This window comes from Limanda limanda, chromosome 1 (assembly GCF_963576545.1).
Source record: "Limanda limanda chromosome 1, fLimLim1.1, whole genome shotgun sequence".
In the NCBI taxonomy this organism is placed as follows: domain Eukaryota; kingdom Metazoa; phylum Chordata; class Actinopteri; order Pleuronectiformes; family Pleuronectidae; genus Limanda; species Limanda limanda.
Genome location: NC_083636.1, coordinates 26,187,488 through 26,211,461, shown reverse-complemented (window position 1 = coordinate 26,211,461; position 23,974 = coordinate 26,187,488). Strand labels below are relative to the sequence as shown.

Sequence of the window (23,974 nt, the reverse complement as noted above, 5' to 3'; positions counted from 1 at the left end):
TCGTAGACAAGGAGATTTCACAGCACCTTTGGTCAAGATCTCAATTCTGAAAAAGATTAGTCAAGTCACTTCAGTAGGCCGTAGCTTCTCTAATGTTGACCATAGTAAGACTAACAGTATTTCTGTCCTCAGGAATGAAGACCTCAAAGAGATGTTGGAGAGCAACAAGGAATCGCTCAAACTTGAGGCCATGAAAAGGGTCGTCGGGGTGAGCATGTCACACTATAAACACTGTTGTGTGTGTGTGTGTGTGTGTGTGTGTGTGTCCTCTCCTAGCTGTTTTATTAATACTAATAAGATTAGTGGATAACAGTGTTTTATTCCTTGATTTATTTTCAGCTGATTGCCAAAGGGAAAAATGCATCGGAGCTGTTTCCTGCTGTTGTGAAGAACGTCGCAAATAAGAACATAGAGGTATGACACATCAACATATCACGGGTCAACCTCATCATTCCTATTACCACAGTTGATTGTTATGATTCACTTAGTTCTTGTGCCAACCAGCACGTGGGTTCTGTGATGTCAATTTCCTCATTCAGAACAATAGGCTCATGTGGACTGAATGAATTTGAGATCTTGTTTTTGCATTTGTTTGCTTTATGATTCTAATAACAAATATTATTACTGTAGTACTAATTATCATCGTATAATAATACATTTTATTTCACAGCACCTTTCGTGAAACCCAAGGACACCTTACAATGTATCATAAATAAACACATGAATAATTAAAGTAAAACCAAATGTTATAAATGGGTTGGAAGACAATACACCTATTTATAACATATGTGACTCAAGAATAGTTAAGATTATTTATTTAAGTATAGGAATCACACACTCCTATTGGCTTTACTCTAGTCAGATTTAATGAATAATAACTGATGTATTACAAAAAAAATGTAAACGACTGAAATACTTACCAAAACCTATGAATAAATGTATACGAATATTTGTGGTACAGTTCAAAATTGTGTTTTCATGTTAAAAAGTTGGTCGGATCAATGATCGTCTTCTGTTTCACCTAAAACAGAGAGCAGAATTATACTTATTATTTGCAATTAGATTATCAACTTCAATGTCACTGAGTAGATTACATACCCCCGGCCAGGCCCAACAGTCCCTTTCAATTCGATCAAGCTGCATCAAATTACACACACTCGTTACTGATTTATTTCAACAATATTCTTTTAGAAATCAAGCAAAAACAAAAAACCTCAGGGATTTGCATCACAATTGAATGAGTTCTTTCCTCCTTTCTACCAAAACCTCATCCTTCCACTTAGTTTTGTGGTAATCTGACCAGTAGTTTTTGCATAACCCTTCTAACAAACAAACCGACAGGGGTAAAACCTAACCACCTTGGTAGAGGTAATTATTTACATGTTGTGCAGCTTTCCTTCCTGTGAGCAACAACTCAGTTTGTAATAACTCTGACCTCTCTGGAGTTCTGTGATGGAATACAATTTCCTTTATAATAATATATAATAAACACAATAGTTTTATGTTGTAAAGCAAAGTGATGCAACAAATGCTGAATAAATGCAAATTCTACCTGACTCGATCATATAGACTGAGCCAGTCTTCACAGGCTACACAGTGAGTGACCACAACGCTAAGCAACAGCTCGAGAGGGGTTCCCATGGACAGAGCCTGTGAATATTGATTAGCAACAGCAGAATAATCAAATAGCGCGAGGGGCAGCATGTGAGCGCGGGGCCCGAAGCCGGGCGCTGTGTGCAAGGCATGCAGCCGAAGCAACTCATGGCAGGGTAGGGGAGCAGGTGGGGTGGATGTAATTGGCAGAAAAGAGCCCACACTCACGTCTCTCCTCTCCCACCTCTCACACACCAGCTGCCAAGGTAGTATGAGGTCTTGGACTATGTTTTCGCTCTCTCTGTTTCGTTTCCTAGCTCCCTCCTAAACCACTGCATATCTCACTAAACATGGCCTCTTCCATTGTTCCCAACCACATCCTCCCTCTGTCCTCGCCACTGTGAGCTGCCATCGATCCCCGCTAAATAGTAAATAGCACAAGAGCATGCCGATTATTGACAATGCCGCATGATTTAATAGCAATGGCCTTTATTTTCCTCAATGATTGCTGCACTTTGTTTTAACTCCACATATCGTACACGAGTGAATGTTTCCATGCTCAGTCATATTTTGAAAACGTATTTAACTTACAGGTTTTAAAACTTGTAAATCCTTCAATCGTCTACTTAACGTTAGAGAAATTAAATCAGTTGAATAGTTTGTGGTCATAGAACCCAGATCCAGGAGGGCAGATGGGTTGTGTCTGCTCTTATAGTGAGTAATGCCATTAATCCCAGCAGTAATGACCAAAATGATGATTGAGAACTGTGGTGCGCTGCTGCAGGTCAATACTCGCTGTTTTAGAAAAGCCGGGTGCTGATTAGCGGATAAAGCTCTTGGTGATTGCGCCTAAGATGTGACCTTACCCCCGACCTCAACCTTAAATCAGTTCTCAAATTAAATTATACGTACCCTCTAAAAAGTAAGTCCTAATTTTTTTTTAAACCACTTTTCTTCCAGTTCCAGGGTCTATAAATCCACATCCTTATAGACAGAAACCCGCTCAGTCCCCCCCCCCTCTCCTTCTGAATAGTTGATGTGAATCAGCAATGGAGCAACCTTTGGTCTCTGCTCAAACTTGTCAGAAAGAAGGACAAATATTATCTCAGGCTTTCCTGCGAGAAAAGAAGAGCTGTGGAAGTCAAATAAATTCAATGGCAATTTCAGAAAGGAACAAAAATTCATAACCTTGTTCTCCGCCTGAAACAACACTAGATTGAGTCTGCAGCGAGTGATATCAACACAGGAAAAGTTTCTGTATCAACTTTTTCCACCCCCTGAAATAACAAATTCAGATATCCCACAGATTAACCAAGCCGAAAGAAGACTCCCTTTTGTTGCTTAATACATTATTGTTTGTTTTATCCCTTTTATGGCCCGAGACTTTTATCTATTATTGAGGGTTTAAAAAAAGCAGCACATCCTTTCAAATATAACTGCTTAAGTTTTTAAAACGCAGCTGGTTTTCGAGATTGCTTTCTCCATATGCTGCAGTAATTCCCTGTTGCAGCTGGTTCAATTTACTGCTGTTTGATTTAATTGTCCTCTGCAGCTTAAGAAGCTCGTATACGTCTACCTGGTGAGGTACGCAGAGGAGCAGCAGGACCTGGCTCTGCTCTCCATCAGCACGTTCCAGAGGGCCCTGAAGGTAACTTTTCTGCTTCTTAACGGTGTTTCTCTCTTTTTATCTTTATTAACATGGTAGAGAAGCTGTAATATGTTAAGAGATTGGATAATGATATGATCTGCGTGAATTTCCGGGAAAATTGTCATTTTGTTTTGCTAATATAATGATCTGCCTTGTTGAGAAATATTTCAACTCTATGAATAATTAACCTAGGAACCAGCACTTATGCATAACATTCATTCATTCATTCAGCCCCTCCTCATTGTGCTCCCCCTCTTTCCTCTTCCTGTCTCTGTCTCCCTTCGTTATCCCGTCTGTAAACTTAGACCTTCTGAAAAAAACATCATTTGGTCATGAACACAAATAGCGTTGTTTGCACATAGATTTGGGAAATTCCGCATGTTAAGTTTTTGCCGCACTACGTTTATAAAGACAACAAATTACTTCAGATTTATTCAGCTCAACGGTTGCATCCAAATTCAAGCAAAAATGATTCCAAATAGAAAAGAAATTGCAAGCTTTTCCATGCATGTTGGTTTGTCCCTGTGCATGTGCATGCCACCTGCACATGCACACCTGCGTGAATATATCGTCAGTCGTTGGCTCAAAGTTACCGATGACATTTCTTTGGCATCTCACCCAACCCTTAAGGTTTGACAATATTTAGAAAATGTGGTTTACACACCGATCAGCCACAATATTACAACATGTTTTAATGGTTGATCTATGTATCTGTGTGTGTGTTTGAGCATCTTTAAATGTACATAATAGATGAAATATTAACCATGTTCTTTTTTTCTTAACTGGCATTAATGTTGTCAAACATAATCGCCACTAGAACATTTGTGTGTAACCTCCATGTTCCGTTAAATGCTTCGGCCGCATTAATCATTATGAAAAGCTAACACTGTTTCACACACTGACACTCAGCGGTTCCATCTCTCTGTGCCAGGACCCAAACCAGTTCATCCGGGCCAGTGCACTGAGGGTTTTGTCCAGTATCCGTGTCCCCATAATAGTCCCCATCATGATGCTGGCCATTAAGGAGTCTGCAGCCGACCTGTCCCCGTATGTCAGGAAGACTTCTGCCCATGCTATCCAGAAGCTCTACAGGTACAGATTCTAAGGCCTGCAGCACAAGCAGCAGAAAACACTGGGCAAAGCCAATACCAGTGACTGCACCCTTTAGCTTTTCTGGCTCTCTGTCTGTACCACTTCATTCCTGAAGCAGTGAAGTAAGAGTTTTGCAGTAAATGTTGAGTAATGTTGATTTAAAGGGTTTTGCCCTACTGTTATCTTTCTTTTATCTGCTGAGTCTGCATATTTGAATCACTGACTGATGTCAGGAGAAGACCGGGGCTGTGCCTGAAATCGTTTTCTGCTTACGATAACCTGCCACTGTATTACTGTGCACCATTTTATTTGACTGTTTAAATCTCGAGTGGCAAGTTCATGCTCTATATTGTGCACTTAGAATTCCCACAAAGAATAAGGATAATGGTATGCTGGGGCTAATACTAACAATTATTTTATTTTATTTATTAACCAATTCCTTATTTTATGTAATAGTTGTATATATTTAGTTTTGTGTTGGTATAATAGTTATCATAGAATTACCCAAACCCAAGATTTTCTATTCAAATTGTTTTATTCATTCAACAAACAATCTAAAAACATCAAGACGCTCCCTTTGCAGTCAAATATAACACAGAAAATCAGTAAATCAACATACTTGAGAAGCTTCAAGCTGAAAATATTTGTATTGTTGTTGAAAAAGGACTAAATTGGTTTGTTAGTGATCACTATAGGTTAACCGTTTAGTGTCTGTTATGGGAGGTTGTAAACAAGGCATCCTGGAGCGATTCCGTATACAACCGCTAGAATAAAATGAGGGTGAGGACAAAACATGCTGATAGATAAGTGATTGGATCTGTTGAAAGCACCCGGATGTATCTGTATTCTGAGCACACAGAGGGGACATGATTTAATTTGTAAGTCCATCAAGTTTTCATATTATGTGAATAATTGCCATTCCTCAGTCGGCATATATTTATTTCAAAGCTCTCTCCCTTTCTCTCTCTCTCTCTCTTGTCTTCAGCCTGGATCCAGAACAGAAGGAGCACTTGATTGAAGTGATAGAGAAACTATTGAAAGATAAAAGCACGGTAAGTAGACGCTGAGCAGTAAGTGCAACATAGTACACGTCTCATGTTGGTGACTGCATACCACTGGAGGGCGCCCCAGTCAAGCGATTTCTCCTCTCCTCTCTCCATCCCACAGCTCATTCGGCAATGCCACGGTTTGTTAACACCCACTTAAACCCACACATCTTCAGATGCTCCTTGTTAAGTGTCCATTTGGAGGGAATTTTTGCACTGATGCTAGTGTCAGCTTAATTCTCTCAAAGGCTATCTTTTTCCCTTTTTTTCCCACCAAAATGGGTCCGTAAAAGAGTCGGATTCTCAAACTCTCTGTTAAGTCCAGTCGCAGACACGATGTAGGCAGCCCATCAGAAGTCAGCAGGCAGGGCGTTAATTTTCGGAGGTCACAGCAAAAACGAAGGGTGTTTAAATGGCAATTTCAAACATGTGGAATGCAGAGTGTGTCGCGCTTGTTTGTGCAAGTCACAGTTTGGTTGTGGTTATGTATTCATAGCGTATACCTATCATTATACAAACAAAACAAAGCAGCCCAGGCCAAGGGGGGATGGAAAGCCCACCACCAGATGCATAGCATATTTAGCCCCGGTCGCTAACGAAGACAGATGACTTCTCCCCGTTTGGAGCCCGCATTGTGAGTGTGGGGACGCAGAGAGAGGGCACTATCATCACACACAAGCACAAGCACTATCCGCTGGTGATGCATGGCGAAAAAACCCAAACACAGTGGATTCATTAATCGCTAAGAAGCAATGCATTATTTTGTGATATTAGGATCTGACCATGTTCCTCAACACTGGACAGTCTTCCTGTCAGCTTGCTGCAGTACTATGGGAGGGTGGTCTCGGAAGTTGAATCAGTGCGGTGAGGTTCTCCTGGTCTTCTTATTGTGCAGCCAAAGGGGAAAATGTAGCTTAATGTAATGTGGCACCACACAGAATTCTCACATAAAGGTCAGTTTACTATTCAATAGGAGGATTACTGTTAAAATAGTTAATTATGCTTTTTGCAGAAACCTTTTTTCAAAAGTGACCCATGATATCATTGGGTTTACTTCAATTTAGGCTTAGAGGAAATTCATGTGTTATGGAAGGCTGTGTGTGTGTGTGAAGTTCGTCAAGAGCATTAACAATGCAAGGACAAAAGGATGCTATAGATTGCATCATGGGAAACATAGGATGCTTGGTTTTTGACTCTGGACCTGTAATAGTAAAGGAAAGTAGGATATCTCTTTGACTTTCTTTGTTTACTCCATCGCTTGCTGCATTGCCTCTAATAATTCTGTTGTCTGATGATACTTTCTGGTGCCACCCAGTAAATTATTAATCATTGAGAGATTGACATGTTTGAAACATTCATGCACTAGTGAAATTATTTTCCAGTTATTAACTATACTTGCATGAATTGATATGTTGAGCAGATAATGATATTTATTTGCGAGTTAAGCAACATTTAATTCTATTCTTAACTTTTCTAACAATAACAATGCCTGCGTTCGTGTCACTTTCATGGTCCGTGTGTTGTACGTGTTTGATTACTGGAATACTTAAATGGAATAAAATCCTCATTATTTACTGAGATAATTCAAATGGCTTGTGTTCAAAAAGACTTAACAAGGCTTCTGTAATGGGTTAGCTGGTTAGATATCTTTTTATGGCAGACCTTTAGGTAAAACCTGTTTGTTAATGGTGGTTTTGCTCCATTTAAAATCCTAGTAGGTCATATTAGTGTGCACAATACCATGACCCTGGAACTTGTCTGCCCTGAAAAACAGTGGTTACTAATAATATTAATTGCCCCTTTGCTTGTCCTGCTATAACATATCCACATAAAGCCTTGCATTCTTTTTATTAAAACAGCCAGCTTTTCAAATATGCTTTTTGTGTCTAGTGCAATTCTGCTGTAGTTGATGTTAATCTATAAATTTAACCAAAAATCATTCAAATCATTTGTGTTAAAGCTATTTAGCTGATGTCACTTTGGTGCCTGTTAAAGAAGGAAACATTTGGTTATTGTTCCTGGCCGTGGCGTTGTCCAGGCCTCCTGACATTTACCTTTACAGATGTGCCTGTTTGGTTAAATGGCTGTGACACACGGGAGCCTCCTTATAGGCAGGATGGTTTAAAGAGAAAATGGGAAGGCCTGATGACAGAGACAACATAGGAGTTTGTGCAGCTGTTTTACCGTGATGGATCTATTATCCAGCCATTACAAGATAAATGATCGATCCCTCCCATGCTCTTCCCCCTTGTACCCTCTGCAAAATTGAAATGAGAACAGAAAGGAGGGGGCGGCGGGGTGGAGGGGTACTATGATTAGGGGCTAGGTGAGACGCCCATTAATTTAAGCGTAAAAGGAGGGAGAGGGAAGAGTGCAGGAGAGGAGCGAGCACGGGGAGGATAGGCCGACCCCACACCGGGCCATCAATCAAAAAGGCGCGCGTTGTCTCTGGCGTGATGACCCAGCACTCTCTGCTTCTCTGGCACCCTAATTAGAATTCATAGCAAAATAGATGCAAGGAAACGGTTTGGGCCCCTCATAATTTTATAGGAAATTTATTGTTATTAGAAGAACCATTTGCTTAGTGTGATTTTTCCATTACCGGCTTGTCACGCAGCGTAGATAATATGGTCGAGGGTGGAGGAGGAGGGGGAGGAGGTGTATGAACTCCATAGATTGGGGTGTCAGTTTTGTTGATGGTGCATGTAGTTTACCTTGGAGCTGTGTCTAATGGGGGAAGTTGGTAGAGAATGCACAAAGGCTTGCAGCGGGATCCACATGCTCAGAAATGGGGCTGCCTATAATAGCCTCAGAGACAGGAGAGGTCTGGGGAGAGCGCCAGGCGAGGATGACGCTCCCTCATGCAAAAATGCACCAATTCCTGCTGAACGTATATAATCTAATTGACTACTTTGAGTAACTGAAATGCTTCGTGGTGAAGCTACTCTAAGACAGATACAAGACTGTATTACTCAGTTTTCATGAATGTGTTTATACTGTGCATCAGAGAATTGCTTCTCCTCAATGTTTGGCGATGTTTGTTTGCTGTGAATCGTTTTTAGCGACTCTACTCTCTAATGTTCCCTATAAAAGTAGTTTACTCCGTGTTTAGTGGATTATCTAGTAACAGGGAAACTGTTGAAAACAGATGCTGCTCTTGACATTTTTTTAATGTGATTTCTCAATGCTTTAAGCACTTCAGATCAAATCACATTCACCTCCTTTGTATTTGGGTGGTGGCATATAAATCTCAGAAACTGGGTAAATGAAACCAAAACGGTTTGAATAGCAAAGTACCAATAGGCCTCTTCACAGCATTTTGATGCGTCACGGCAGGAAAAGCACAGGTTCAAAAATTCTATATAATTCCTGATGGCTCTGTTCCACTTGGATTCAGTATGCTAGTATACACAACACCGAGGCCCCTAAAACTGTCACATCTAAGTGGAATGCATTTTATTTAACAGGGCTTTAATTACAACTGCATCTATTCTGCTGACAAATAAGGTCTATAGAGCTGCGAGTGTTTTTCTTTTAGCATTCAAACTAACTATGATCAGTAGGTATACCATGGAAATATATCACTTCCTACAGGTGGGTTGAGGAAAGTCCACATTATGCTTTAAATTACCAGTCAAATCTCTTTGAGCACATATTGCTAAAATCAAGTATCGTGCTTGAGTTGGTTTCTCGGTGTTCAACAGCTGAATCCAAATATTTACAGAAACTGAACGCAGTTTATTTTCCAAAGATGGATCATAAAGTTCACTCCCTGTAGCCTGACTGGTCCTGCCGGTGCTGAATCAAATAAAGTCATTGAAGAGCCCTTATAGCTACAGCTTCAACTGCTTGAGAAGAGGCTTAGGGTTTGTATTGTGCTCTGACAGATCATTAATATCATCACAGAAATGTGCGATACGCTTAGAGTGAAGTGCAGACGGCAGTGTAGATTGTGAAAACTAAATATAACATTTATTTTATAATCCTATTAGCTGTAAAGGCATTTTGATTGTCAATAGTTATACTTTTAAAAGCTGGTTTATTAAGTTCACTTAAAGCTAAAACTAATGCAGTTTAATATCTTTAAGTCCATTATTCAAACCTAGCTTCATGCAGTTTATAATGCTTTGTTTTTGCTGTTATCCCAATGAGGCCAGGGCTGAATAACAAACCTCTCTCTACAATGCAAACTGCGTCCTCCAAAATGAATGTCATGTTTAACCAACACTTCAACAACATGAAGTACTATAACTTTAACCTCATGAAGGGAGGATGTAATGCAAAGCTGTATTTGACTACACTAGTTTTAGCTTGATGAACCTCAAACTGCAATTGTGTGTATTGTTCATCTAGTTACCTGCACACTGTTGCATTAAGCTAGCCTCATTGAATGTACGTAGGATTTCTGTGCGGGTCACTCAATAAATATCCTTTCCTACCTCGACGTGATGCCATAAAATGTAGTTGTAGATCCTCCAGTGATTCTTTCATCAGTATTAGTACTGTGAATGTCAGAAAGGCTAATAATCATTCTGATTTAAGATCCAGGTTTCCTAGAGCATCTGCAGACGGGCACCGTGCACACACTTATTTCATACACACACGGTGATGCACACACAATCAATGCAGGCTCATGACAACGCTGATGGGGAAACGCACCGGGTTCCCACAGGGCCACCGGGGGCCAGAAGGCTTTAATTGGGAAGACCAGATTCTGCTCCCTTTCTCTTCTTCTTCACCCTTGCCTGCCCGTGATAATGTTGTTTGCATATTAATACACAGCCATGTCACTCACTCAGCCTCACAGCCAGTCTGCGAGCCAGCAGGCCGTTGGGTGGTAGGGGGGCATGCAACGGCCAAATGGGTTTTTCCCTCCTACCAATGAAATATAGTTGATTATTGGCTTTCTCAGCTGCGGCTTCCTCCATGTCCTCCCAGTGAATTGAACATAAAATGAGGTTTGTACCTGAGGAAAAACTAAATCTAGTCTATGAGGAAGATGTGAGAAACACTTATTGATGGATTTGTTTCGCAGATTAGTGTAGAATAAGACACTTAAAACTTTAAGGCAAACATTTTTCCTGTTAATTATCTACTATCTACTTAAAAACAGAAGAGTCGTAAATTGGTATTCTGTTTATTTTTTTCCTCCTAGTGCAATTATAGTACCTGTTTTGACCAGGGTCATATCTGTTAACTAGCGTTTATTATATTACAGCTTGTTAAAGAGTTAAAATTATTGATTAATTTGTAAACACTTACACATGCTTGCTACACAACTTCATTTAACTTTAATTTTAATACTGGAGTGAAATAAATGTATATAATTCCTTTTTTTCCCCATGGTGCTATTGTTAGCACCATGGTTTGAATAGTGGTTTGGTCCAGGGTTTTTATGTGTGGAGTTTGCATGTTCTCCCGTGTCGTGTAAAACGATAAGCGCTATAGATAAAAGATGTAGTGATAGGAAAAAATGTATTCATCTATTCATCACTTCCCTCTTCTTTAGCTGGTGGCCGGCAGCGTGGTGATGTCCTTCGAGGAGGTGTGTCCAGATCGCATTGACCTGATCCATAAGAACTACAGAAAACTGTGTAACCTGCTGGTGGATGTGGAAGAGTGGGGCCAGGTGGTCATCATCTCCATGCTGACCCGCTACGCCAGGACTCAGTTTGTCAGTCCCTGGAAGGAGGTGAGACACTGAGGACCTCAAGGACCAAAAAATAATTGTGGAACAAATTCCATAAAGGGACAATTCACCTAATGTATGTATTTGAACCTCAAAAGCAGAGACTAACAACTTCTGGTCATGCAAACTACCCATGTAGTTATTATAACTGTATCATGTCGTGTGCCCATGTGCACCACTGGAAAAGATAAATCAGGCAGAACTCTGAACAATAAGACACTTACCGCTTGGTCTGAATCATGAATGTGCTTTCTCAGTATGAATTTTGTTTAATGTGTACATCTGTCTCATCTTAAGTTTGGTAACGCTTCATCTTTTTCTCTTTGTTAACAAATCCCACTTTATAAACAAAGCCAACAATGAACAGATCCTACTTAAAACGATTGTTTGTGTATCCAAAGGCTGATAAGTCTTTGTCTGAAAAGACATCACTGAGCCACACTACTCATGTTGTATTCCTTCAACACACTCAGGCACGGTTATTTTGACTCAATTTTACATAAAATGTCCGTCCTGCTGCTGAAAATGATCCTCCATAAATACACTATTTACTCCAATTGGAGTAATATTCTCTATACATTTATGACCCCAAGCTATTTTAGGAAAGTCTTTTTTTAACTGTTTAGCCACAATCAGTTGTCTGTTATAATGTTGTGGCTGATCAGTGGATATTCATCATGAACCATTTCTCAGTTTATGGCAGCAGCAGGAACCATTTGGCTTTGGTTTGAAAATGACAAACGGGCAGGAGAAGTCAGAAAGTTTAGAGTTAGTTTGTGTAGAGATGGACTAAATAATAGTTTCGGTCTTGGTTTCTTCATGGGATTTGTTAACAATAAGAAAAACATAGAATAACAGAAGTATTATTGTTTAAAGTATAATCAAAAAATTAGAAATTAAGTGATGAAGTTTTGTCTTCTTCATTTGGAATTTACGAAATTGTTTTTTCTCGCGTTTTTTAACCTTAGAATTATTAAGTTATCATCACCCGAAGTTCTTACTCTCCATTTTTCCTGTACCCAGAACCATAGCCCAGAAAATAAATTTTGTTCAATTGTAGCTCACAGTGAATCAGTTGAAATAAAGTGGTATATCTCCTATAGTCCGGTGGATAATTGATAGTTCACTGTGATAGTATAAGGTGTTTACGTGTTGTTTGTGTTTCAGGGTTCTGAGTTTGATGAGAACAATGAAAAGGCGTTCTATGACTCTGACTCTGTGGAGAAAGAAGACGAGACGGAGACCAAAACTTACATCATGGATCCGGATCATAGACTGCTGCTGAGGAACACCAAACCTCTACTGCAGAGCAGGAACACGGCTGTGAGTCAGCTTCACAGTAACACAGATTTATGCTAGTTGTCTTTGAGCCATTAAGGTGAAGATCTGGACCCATTTCTGCAAACATTCTCCGGGGTTTAAAAAACGACATCACAACGAGACATTCATCCTTTCCTATGAATGTCCCTTATCTGTGTCAATTATCTCACATGTACAATTATAATTATGCAATCCTTTTCATTATCATTTCATTATTATACAATAACTTTGAAGGCGTACATGCACATACCTTCTATAGTGCAGTACCCAAGATTTGTGTCTCTGTGTGTGTGTGTGTGTGTCTACAGTATATACATATATTGTAGTGTTGCAGTGAGTGCAGATCTCCATCACCCAGGAGTCTCAAGGTCTCTGTCGCTGTGCAGCAGCAGCAGGAGAAAAAATGCCCCCAAATGAAAGTGTTGATTAAAATGTGACATGCTGTGTCTTCAGTCACGACAACACAGTGACATCCTCCATCTTCTTAGACGCCTGAACCCTTTCATCCTGCCTGCAATGATGGACACACGTCCTCTGGCTATTTAAAGCTTCGCTGAAAAATTACCTTTATAGAGTCATGTCATGAGTGCCATTGCGGAGCCCTATGACATGCATGCGAATGAATGTATTTGATTCTAGCTCTGGTTGACAGATGGCATTGCACTGTGGGTGGTGTAATAATAAGAAAGCACTTAAAAGTTTGAAAGTGCTTTTCAAAGTGTTAAAAGCATAAAATCAAGTGAGAGTAACGTATAGAGTTAGAGGGCTGCCCCTTCTAGAAAGTGGCTGAAAATTGAAACAAATATCAAAAAAGGAAAGAAAAAAAAAATCTAAGACATTAGCTAAAAGCAACTTCTAAAGGTTTTTTCTTGGAGGATCCAGTGAAGAAGTTGAATCCTTTTAATTTCTGACTGTGTTGTGTGTTTCCAGGTGGTGATGTCTGTGGCTCAGCTCTACTGGCATCTGGCCCCTAAACACGAAGTTACCATTGTCACCAAGTCACTGGTGCGACTACTGAGAAGCCACAGGTAGAACACACTGCTCATTTGTTTGCCTCCTCCCCAAGTTCACTGTAACACTGTGTCCATGTAATCAACGTCCGATTATGTGATTTGTTTCTGTATTGCAGAGAGGTGCAGTACATCGTGCTTCAGAACATCGCCACTATGTCTATTCAGAGAAAGGTAAGTCTGCTTTTGGACGTGATGCATCCAGTGATGCAGGATGTGTATTCATCTATTGATCCTATCTTCAAACAGGGGATGTTTGAACCTTACATGAAGAGCTTCTATGTCCGGTCTACAGATGCCACACATATCAAAACACTAAAGGTACCTGCCATTTTACTTTTGTATACAGTATTGTATATGGTCTCCCACACTATGGACTCAAATGGGGGTCAGTACGATTTATAGCTTGTGCAGTGATGTTATAAATCATTTCATCATCCTTTGTAAACTTGCAAAAAGCATCAGTAGCTGTAGAGTAAAATGTGTTCAGACATCACTGGATATCAATGGTGTTGTTATGCCAAAGAACAGCTTTCGTAAACACCTGATTTCAGGTTCAATGCAGAAAATTGTGTGAAAGTCAGTTTTAACAGAGTGTGACACTCACTGCAGTTTAACATTGAGGTTGGAAGTAGGAATATTGCTCCTGATAGTCACAATGTTACAATAATAAGATGTATTATTACGGGGATAAAGTCATAATTTAGAAGGACGTTGTAGTATTACAATAATTGACTCATAATATTAGGAGAAATACGGTTATATGTGAAAACTACACCTAAGTTTAACTTAACAAGATAATCAATTTTTCTCATTTATAGCAGGGGACAGGCTGATCTTCTGAGATTCCTTTTCTAACATGACTTTATTCCCATAATATTATGACTTTATCTTAAAAATCACAGATTTTACCATTAAATGGACGCTTATACTCTGTCATAGGGTACTCATATAAAACCTTGGTTTTTACACATTTAAAAAAAAAAAACTACAACTACCATAATGTTTTACACATTTAAAAAGTGAAATTTCTCCTGCAGTTGGTCACTGATTTACAAAAGTTCATGTGCAATTACAGGCTTTAAAATAAGTTCTAAACATAATTTGACAAGCTCAAAATGTTATTGACCTATCCTTTAATCTCTCATGCTTGTTCAACTTTTAAATAAATCTCTCCTTATATTTTTTGCAGTTGGAGATCCTGACCAACCTCGCCAACGAAGCCAACATCTCCACTATTCTAAGAGAGTTTCAGGTTTGAGTTTGTACTTTTAATTGACATCAACAGTCAAAGGTTAGATTTTCTAATTTTGAGATTTGGTGCTGCTAAACTTGACCTATTCTTGACCTGTTTGTTTTTTCAGACCTATGTGAAGAGTCAGGACAAGGCGTTTGCTGCAGCCACAATTCAGGCCATTGGCAGGTGTGCCACCAACATCTCTGAGGTGACAGACACCTGTCTCAACGGTCTGGTCCTGCTCCTTTCCAACAGAGATGGTAAAATGTCTACTTTATACACCTGCAGTACAACTCCCACAGTGTAATGAGACACTGTACCTGTCCAGTTTTGTTGTATTTGTGTCGTGAGAACTTGTTTTGTCCGTGCAGAGACTGTGGTGGCCGAGAGCGTTGTGGTCATCAAGAAGTTGCTTCAGACTCAGCCCACCCAGCACTGCGAGATCATCAAGCACATGGCCAAGCTCTTTGACAACATCTCTGTACGATTCCTCATCGCATTATTTGTACTTTTGACCCATTTTGCCTTTTTACGCTCTGAAAAGTAATCTTTTCCTTTTGTCAGGTCCCCATGGCCCGAGCCAGCATCCTGTGGCTGATGGGAGAATACTGCGAGAGGGTGCCGAAGATTGCACCCGATGTTCTGCGTAAGATGGCAAAGACGTTCACAGTGGAGGAGGACATAGTCAAGCTGCAGATAGTCAATCTAGCAGCCAAACTCTACCTGACCAACTCTAAACAGGTAACAGCTAATCATACCAGCACCAAGACACTTTCATTGAGTTGATTCCACAAAATAAAACAAATGTGGTGCTGGGTTACGTCTGCAGATTTCTGAAATAAATATGCACATGAGGATTCAGCTCCAAACAGCTTTGTGTTATCTAAAAGCTTTATGTAGCTCTATCTAACTTATTACATTTTCAACTCTGAGTTAAATGACTGGTTTAAATATAGAGCTGTGAAGGAGACAGCTTTAACGTAATGGTGCATCTCGTAGCGCAGCTTGGTGTCCACAGGCCCATTCGGTTAGATGGGGTGATTTTGGCCTCTGAGCCGGGTTTATGAGCCCAGACGCCACCTTCCCAAATGAGCACATCATTAAATCTCTTGCTCTTTGTAATGTGCCGCTGAGGGGCGAGGGAGACACAAAGTCAATGCTGTAAAGGATTTGGGTTATTATTCTGGCTTCACTGCAGCAGTAAGTTGTGTTTTTGTGCCGGCCTAAATACTATGCAAGTGCTCTTTGCAAAGGATTTACATTTTTCCCGGCTGATTTATGAACCAAGGTTATTACAGAGAGAGGAAATCTGGAAATGCTCAGATGAATGGTAAACCTTGAGTTTCAGACATATTTTGGTTTAGATTTTAGTAGTGAATAGTGTACATTTTGGGAAATACACAATTTTACGCATTTGGAAGTACTTGTATGGGGCTCTATCAAAGTTCAAAGAAACGTCTGAAGCCACCAATTTACTTACTATATCATATTGTATTTAATATGAAGAAAAACTAAAATGTAAAGATGACAACTTTTGGGTTTACAGGAAGTTGGTGTAAGTGAGTTGCATTGCCCAAAATGTCAAACCATTCCATTTATGCTCTAACGTGTGGACACCTCACCTTACCTTGATACCTTGTCAGGCTCGCTTAGTTTTCTTTCGGGCGTAGTTGGGTATTGCTCACGAGATACTCTCTATCATCCACATGCACACTACTTATCCTGCCTCTCCTATGTTATCCTGCTGTCTTTGCCTGCTGTCTTAACATGTCACCCTACTTTTCCCTCCCTCAGACCAAGCTGCTGACCCAGTACATCCTGAATCTCGGCAAATACGACCAGAATTATGACATCAGAGACCGAACGCGCTTCATAAGACAACTCATAGTCCCCAGCGAGAAGGGCGGGGCCCTCAACAAGTATGCTCGTCGCATCCTGCTGGCCCCCAAACCAGCTCCTGTGCTTCAGTCTGCTTTCAAAGGTAGTTCATACATTTCTAATATCAACCACTTACCCTTATTTTGAAGCATGAAATCCTCTAAATAGCTTGAAAATTTCACATTAGCTGTCATTCTTCTTCTCCTGTGTCTGTTTAGTATTTCATCTCACCAAACACATATTAACTGGACCTTTTTATCTCTCACCGAGTGGCTCCATTTCCAGTAGTATGCAAAGTTGATTCAGGCAGCGAAATTAATATTCCGCTGTGTCTGTCTCTCTGAAGGGCAGTTAGGTCAGACCCCTTTGCCTTGGACTAATGAGATGGGTAAATTATTGAGCTAATGTTAACCTTTTTCAGACACTGAGAGGGAAAATAATCTCTCTCATTTAGCTGTCTCCTCTTCTCTCTCTCCCTCGTTGACAAAAGCGACAGAAACGGCCTCGTGTAGCATTAACATTCAGAGGCGGTTTGCACCTACTGGATGTTTATGGAAAGCATTAACCACTCCTGTCATTCTTAATATTCACGTGTAAAGTTTTTTCTCTCTCTCTCTCTCTCTTTCTCTCTCCGTTTTTGGTTAGCAAAGCAGAGTTTTTAGAGCATGTACCTCCCAGGGCACAGACATTATCCTTGTGTGTTGACCATTAGGGTGAGAGAAAAGGAAATGTGTGTATCCTGGTCATTTGTAATGGAGGAGAGGAAGCCTTAATCTAATATTAAAGTCATCATGTCATTTAGCCTCCTTCACCATTTTCTCAACATTCATCAAATACATTACGGGCGTCCTCGTCTTTCCCCCAATCTCATCTTTCCAGTTTTTTTTGGACTAATTTCTTTACTCTTTTCGTTACTTCCAGATCGAGACCGTTACCAACTGGGAACGCTCTCCCACAGTCTCAATATTAAAGCGACGGGATACCAGGAGCTTTCCGACTGGCCGGCTGTTGCTCCGGACCAGTCTGTGAGGAACGTAGAGGTCATTGAGCCAGTAAGGGATCCACCTTCCTCACTCACTTCTCAGATCAGTTTGTGTTGGAAAAATTAACATGCACACCTATTCACATCACGCTCAAAGACGAGGACTTACTTGATCACTCCTTTACCATAAATTAAAACAATGAGAAAAATTAAGTTGCTTTGTTTTTCAGTGAAAGATTAATATTGATCCTATTTTTTCTCAGAACCAGCTTTAACTTTAAAAGCTTTATCGCTGCTACTTTGTGTGGCAACTAATGATGGTTAAATCACGGTTTTAGTTAATTGACTAATTCCAGAGCATTAAACTGAAGTAGAATCAATCATACAGGGTGAATATCCAGTTTGTCCAGCTCTTAAAACACTGCTAACTTCACATTGAGCTTCTAGAAATATGATATGATCATTCCTCTGAGTAAAGTTTATTTTTAAAAAATGAATGTAATCTGGAAGTTTCCTTATCCCTAAATTATTCATCTCGATTGGCTGTAATGAACAACCCCTCTCTTCCCTCCGCAATATCTGTGTAGGTGAAAGAGTGGGCCCCATTAGTTGGTAAGGCCAAGAAATCCAAATCTGCTGATAAGTTCTACTCAGACGATGAAGAGGAGAAAGAAGAGAAAGGATCTGATAGCAGTGGCAATGAAGAGAGCAGCAGCAGCAGCAGCAGCAGCAGCAGTAGCAGTGGAGGTGTGTGTCTGCCAGTCTGTGTGTGTGTGTGTAATGGTGGATGTTTTTGTCTGGTAGTTTTGATCCTTTTTAGAGAGTAACGAAACAGTAACACTTATTTCCTTATGTTTCGTGTCTGTTAAAACTATAACCATTAAGATTTCAGTTCTTGTCTAGATTTTGCAACTTGCTGCTTACTGCTGGTAACAGCAAGTGCAGTTGAAAGACTACTTTTCTGCATTTATGTTCAAGAAAAAATATATCTATTTCAAACAATGTCCACATACCTCCATGCATCCTGTACGTTAGCATGGTTGTTAAGCCATACATCCACTAGAAGGTAAGTTGAGAGTTTTTGTACAAATTTAATTCCTGTCCATTCTCCTCCCTGCTGTTTTACAGTAACTGTCCCTGTGCATGTGTGAAGTAACTTCATTTAGATGCCTGTAGCTTTACAAACTCGCAAGTCTCCCCTAAAAAAGAAATGTCTTCCTAGTCTTCTAGCTTGAACTATTGGCTACTTCTCCCCATGCTTTCCGGTGGTACTGCTCTGTTTGGTCAGTATAGAGGAAGTGCACAAATACAGACCTAATGACAGACACAATACAGACAAAGTGCTCAGTCTGTTTCTGTATATGGAGCTAACGTTAACCATAAATGAGCCTTATTCCAACTCCAAACACTTGCTGAGCACATGTTTTATTAGAATACAAAAGAGGTGCAATCAATGTATTTGACTTCTTCACATGAAGCAGCAGGAATTGTCTGGTTTGAATAAGCAGTAGCTTAATACAATTCTGATACGTGAACGCGAAGCATGAGATGTAAGGAAAATGCAGGCTATTGATGGTATTAAAACAGGATTTAATTTCATGAAAATACGAGTTAATGTTAATGTGTTTAATATTGTTTGTCTGTGCAGAGTCTGGCAGTGACAGTGAGGAGGAAAGCAGTGAGTCAGAAAAGACCTCCACTGATTCTGGAAAGAGTTCAAGCGGATCTGAGAAGAGCTCCAGTGAATCTGAATCAGCACAAAAAAAGAAGAAGAAGACCAAAAAGGTGGTGCAGAAGAAAAGCAAGCCAGCTGCTGCTCACAGGTACAGTGAAATCCCTCGTGCCTGTTTGACTTTGAAAGCATCATCTCTCTTCCCTATGTATTCGCGGTGTCCATATGTTGCCTGTTTCTTTCAATTTTTCTCTGTCCGGCTCAGCTAATTCGACAGGTGTGTGTTTGTGAAAAGCACCGGCGTCGCAGGCAACAACAAATGTGATGAGTGCTTTGCTGCATCAACCTCCATCTGTTCAAAACTTCAGCCATTTTCTAATCTAGATGGCAACCCACCCTCTGGCAAGATACCTCCTTCTTCTCAGTTGGATCTTTTCTTCCTAATCATGCAAACACTTTCCCTACATTGCCAAACATAGCACGGAAAAACAAAGTCTTGCATCTTCCCTTGTGATACTTTAATCCAGACAAAATCATATTCAGGGAAATAATTCAGGCACATTCCCCTGAATGGACAAAAAGATGGTTTATTCCAACACTTTTTCTTATTTTCCTTTAGTAAAACCTGAACAACTCTTTCAGCTTTTGTTTTGGTTGTATACTTTGTCTAAATATGTTGCAATGGTCTTTATCCAATTTCTAGTTGGGCCTTGTGTGCACCTCTGACCTAAATCTGCAGATCTCTATCTCTTGGTACTGTTATATATGATTTGTCTTTTTGTGGATGGAAATCTTGGGTCAGACAGCTTCAATTATTTACTTTTGTTTCTTGTAAACTTGATGATTAATTCCTATTAGTTAATTTGTTGTATGCAAATGTTTTCTTGCACATCCCGAATCAATTTGGCAGAGACGGCTTGAGCCCCTCAATGAATTAACAGTGTCCATTGAAAGGACGGTTTAACCTGTATAGATGTTGTTGCAGGTTTATGTGCTTATATCCAAGTATTATTCAAGTTAATACCAATAATACATTACAACTTAATATAGGTAATCATTTATTATTAATAAGTTGTAAGAAATGCATTAAAAATTCGGGAATCAATTTGAAAAATTACCTGTAAATTTGTAGTCAAACAGAATATGCTTAACTAAAGGGTTTGAATGGAAGTTTGGCATTAAGTCAGTGGACTGGAATCTCATTCAAAATTGATACAAACATCAAAGGTTTGGTCAATGGATTATTTGGCCAAATACAAGATTCTACCAAATGAGATCCACATCCGTGTTTTCAGATGGGAGAAAGAAACGTATTTATACAACATCAACTCTGTCTGTAGCATATACCCACCTATTGTATCACACTGTAAATACACTCCTCTGTCCACTCTCTCTCACATACACACGCACACACACGCACACACACGCACACGCACACACACAGTCCAGCCTAGCTGCTGGAATGTCGTTACTGTGGGTTCCATTAACAAGCTAATCAAGGAGAATTTTCCTCCTGTAGCGTAACCCACATTTACATGGCTAATGGATAATGACTTTTGATTGGTCATTTAGCAGCCTGGTGTTACCAATGAATGAGATTTAAGTCATTACTACTGAATATGCTCACGCGCACTCTCTTACACAGCGGCAAATTTAGTTTCTTACGCACTCCACTTCATTTACTCACGGACACACAAACTCGCACGGAATGTACCTGATTCTGCTGTGTGACAGGCCGCCGGCTGACCCTGTTCTCTCCATTAGAGAGTATAATTAGAGCAACTCACCCCAGTGCTCCAACACACACAAGTGTGCAAACACACACATACACACTGTAATTAGAGCAGCTCACCCCAGTGCTTCCACAACAAACACAGCATAATGCCCTCATTATGGCCCAGTCATTTCAGGCAGGGCCTAATCAGGCCCACAGTGATTTATATCACTTTTTCCTGTTCGCAGCAAATGAAATCTGTAGGCCAAATTAATACTGGCTTTTCATCATCGCCCAAGTTAAAAAGCCAGTTACCGTCACAATTCCCCTCATTAATTTAACGGCTGAAAATCCCGGGCAAGCAGAGTAAACACTCATTATTGGGACAAATTGAAGAGGGACAGAGCAAGTGAAAGACAGAGGAGAAAGATGGAAGGAATCTTTTTTGAGTGAACGCAACATTAAATTAACTTCACAAACAAAAACACGTCGATCTTTTTACTTCTAACTGCGTCTTTCTCAACCTTCCAGATTAGATTGAAAAGGGGAAAAAGCAAGTTTTCTTTAGTGCCTCCTAGATTATTTGTACAAATAATATTACATGAAAGCTTTTTTATGTAATTGATGTGGTAAAAAGCAATGTTTCAAATAGGGAAGTACTGGTTTTCTCTTCCTTGTATTGATCCCATGTCTGAGGCAGTTTTGTGCTGTTCCTGTGTGTTTCAGTGAGTCCGATGAAAATGGTAACGGACCTGTGGCCAATGCCAGCAGTTCATCCGCTGAAAGCTCCTCCAGCTCAGAGACTGAGTCTGAAGACGATTCTGACTCCGACTCCGCCACAGTGCAGAAGAAGAGTGACGTGAAGTCCAAACCCAAGGTGACATTTTAATTTACTTGGCTGTAGAAAACTTGACTTTATGGTTCCAGGATGAGCAAATGTTTCCACTAAGAAAGGTTTAGTGCATTTGAGGATTCAAATGCAATGAAGATGCAAACCAGAGTGAGCTCAGTCTGTCAGGGTTAAAACTCCCCAGTACACTGATATTCATATTCTAGTGACTAGAATATAAATAGACTGTAGCCTTCATTAGACTGTTGTCTGAGGTGGATACCAGTCTGTTTATCAGACATGTGACTTATTAATCATCGTCCAAAAATTGTCCAACAGAACAAATTTTACATGCATAAAAAAAATAAAATCGTGAGCATTGTGAGAGCTGTGCTTTTTGCGTATTTTCACTAGGATTGATCACGTACACATGTTTAAATCTGGCTCATATAACACATGACTGTCGATCACTGTGTGTTTTTGATTTGTAGAACATACTCAATTAGAAGATAGTTTGGGCTTGTCAGTTTGTTTTGATGGCCGACTTAATTAAAGACGGCTCCAAGTGAATGGAGCACACTAGCACTAAACAATTCATAATCAGAAAAATTAAACAACGCAACAAGTTTATTTCTATAATTTAAATAGGAAACACTTTAAAATTGGCCAAGATGAGCCACAGACTTTATTCCATCAACTGAGCAGAAGTGTTTTAAGATATTTCTGATTTTATTGTTCTTGGTTATCTTGACATTCAGCGCTATCAAAATAGATGAAATTTGTCTGGTTAGAAATACATTCAAATATTGATATGTATGTCGGTGTTTGTAGCCTTGGCAACACATTGCATGCACTAATAATTCATGAACTAATACTATTTACAAAGGTTGTTGATTTATAACATTTAATAGCACTTAACTTAGCAAAAAACACTCTTCTTTGGCCAGACAAGGTAGCTTCTCTTTTGAAATCATTGCCAAATGTTCAATATCTCATTTAAGGTATTTTACAATTTCTACAGAATATCATGCTAGAACTTATGCAGGGAGTTAATGGAGAGACGTTGTTTCAGGAAGTCACTGTCCCTCACATCCACATGTGCAGAGCTTTGGAATCACAATTTGTTATGTGATGTTTTTGCTTCCATCAGCTTTATTTCTTTAATCATCTGCAAGTCTTTCATTCCCCTCATTTTTATCCCTCACCACCTTTTTCTTACCAGTTAGGCTCATCACATCATTTCTCGCCCTCCCTTTCCTTTTCTGCACGATGAAATTCTCATTTCATGCAATTTGTTTTTTGGCAATAGCCTATGAATTATGCATCTCTCTCTCTCTCTCCCTCTCTCTCTCCTCTCTCTCTCTCTCTCTCTCTCTCTCTCTCTCTCTCTCTCTCTCTCTCTCTCTCTCTCTCTCTCCCTCTCCCTCTCCCTCTCCCTCTCCCTCTCCCTCTCTCTCCCCTGCATTCTCTACATTTCTCTGTCTCATGGTCAGACCTCCAATTACTAACAAGGTTTCCGTCTCTATTGCCACCACCAGGCGTCAATCAGAGAAGATCTGATAAGATACGGACGCTAACTTTTATTGTTTGCTTTCTCTCTCATTCCTCACTCCCTCATCTGTCCCGTTGTTCTTTTTCGTGCCGTCTGCTCGGCCCGGAGTATGCAGAGTGGAATTTTATGGTTCTTTATGTGACGTGAATGGCGCCCTGGTTGGTTAGGGGTGTGTGGAGAAAGGGTGATAAAAGCACTCGTATGTATAAATGCATTTTTATTGGGCCGGTTGTGGTGCGAGATAGAGGCGTGTGTTGCAATTCCCACAAGTCAACACCTGACAAGCCCGGCTCAGTCGCATGAGGCGGCGTGAATCGGTTGTGACGCGACACTGTGCATGACTTGCCATCGGAAATTTCAGACATGTTACATATAAATGTGGAGTGCCCGGTTTTGGGATGAATGTGTCGTGATTTTGAAAGACTGTCGGCGAAATTGAGACATTTCATACACGGAACCGCACAACACTCAACTTGAGTACCCTTCTTTTGAGGTGTCATTTTTCTGCCCGGTCCTATTTCCTTACATCCTCTCCTGTTGTCTGCCTTTTAGGTGGAAGGGAAGTCCAAGAAGGAAGTCTCTCTGCTGGATCTTGATGACTGTGAGTTTCGCTCAAACATTTATCAAAATAACCACTTCAGCAGAGGGTTGTAGTTTTTAATGTGTGATGTAAAGGGGTCTCCTATCATGACAAATTTACAAAGAATTACCA

At 40.1% G+C, this 23,974-nt stretch overlaps 1 protein-coding gene across 1 annotated transcript in view; it reads left to right on the top strand.

Moving 5' to 3' along the window:
- Positions 1–23,974, top strand: part of ap3b1a (adaptor related protein complex 3 subunit beta 1a) — a 54,040-nt gene that overhangs the window by 7,683 nt on the left and 22,383 nt on the right. Inside the window, exons 2-21 of the mRNA XM_061068699.1 lie at positions 133–208; positions 340–414; positions 3,146–3,241; positions 4,173–4,333; positions 5,319–5,385; positions 10,889–11,071; positions 12,236–12,391; positions 13,319–13,416; positions 13,518–13,572; positions 13,648–13,719; positions 14,591–14,653; positions 14,763–14,895; positions 15,007–15,116; positions 15,200–15,376; positions 16,430–16,616; positions 17,435–17,565; positions 18,083–18,242; positions 19,144–19,318; positions 21,608–21,758; positions 23,815–23,863. Of these exons, the coding sequence (XP_060924682.1) occupies positions 133–208; positions 340–414; positions 3,146–3,241; positions 4,173–4,333; positions 5,319–5,385; positions 10,889–11,071; positions 12,236–12,391; positions 13,319–13,416; positions 13,518–13,572; positions 13,648–13,719; positions 14,591–14,653; positions 14,763–14,895; positions 15,007–15,116; positions 15,200–15,376; positions 16,430–16,616; positions 17,435–17,565; positions 18,083–18,242; positions 19,144–19,318; positions 21,608–21,758; positions 23,815–23,863 (2,375 nt within the window). The remainder of the gene's footprint in view (positions 1–132; positions 209–339; positions 415–3,145; positions 3,242–4,172; positions 4,334–5,318; positions 5,386–10,888; positions 11,072–12,235; positions 12,392–13,318; positions 13,417–13,517; positions 13,573–13,647; positions 13,720–14,590; positions 14,654–14,762; positions 14,896–15,006; positions 15,117–15,199; positions 15,377–16,429; positions 16,617–17,434; positions 17,566–18,082; positions 18,243–19,143; positions 19,319–21,607; positions 21,759–23,814; positions 23,864–23,974) is intronic.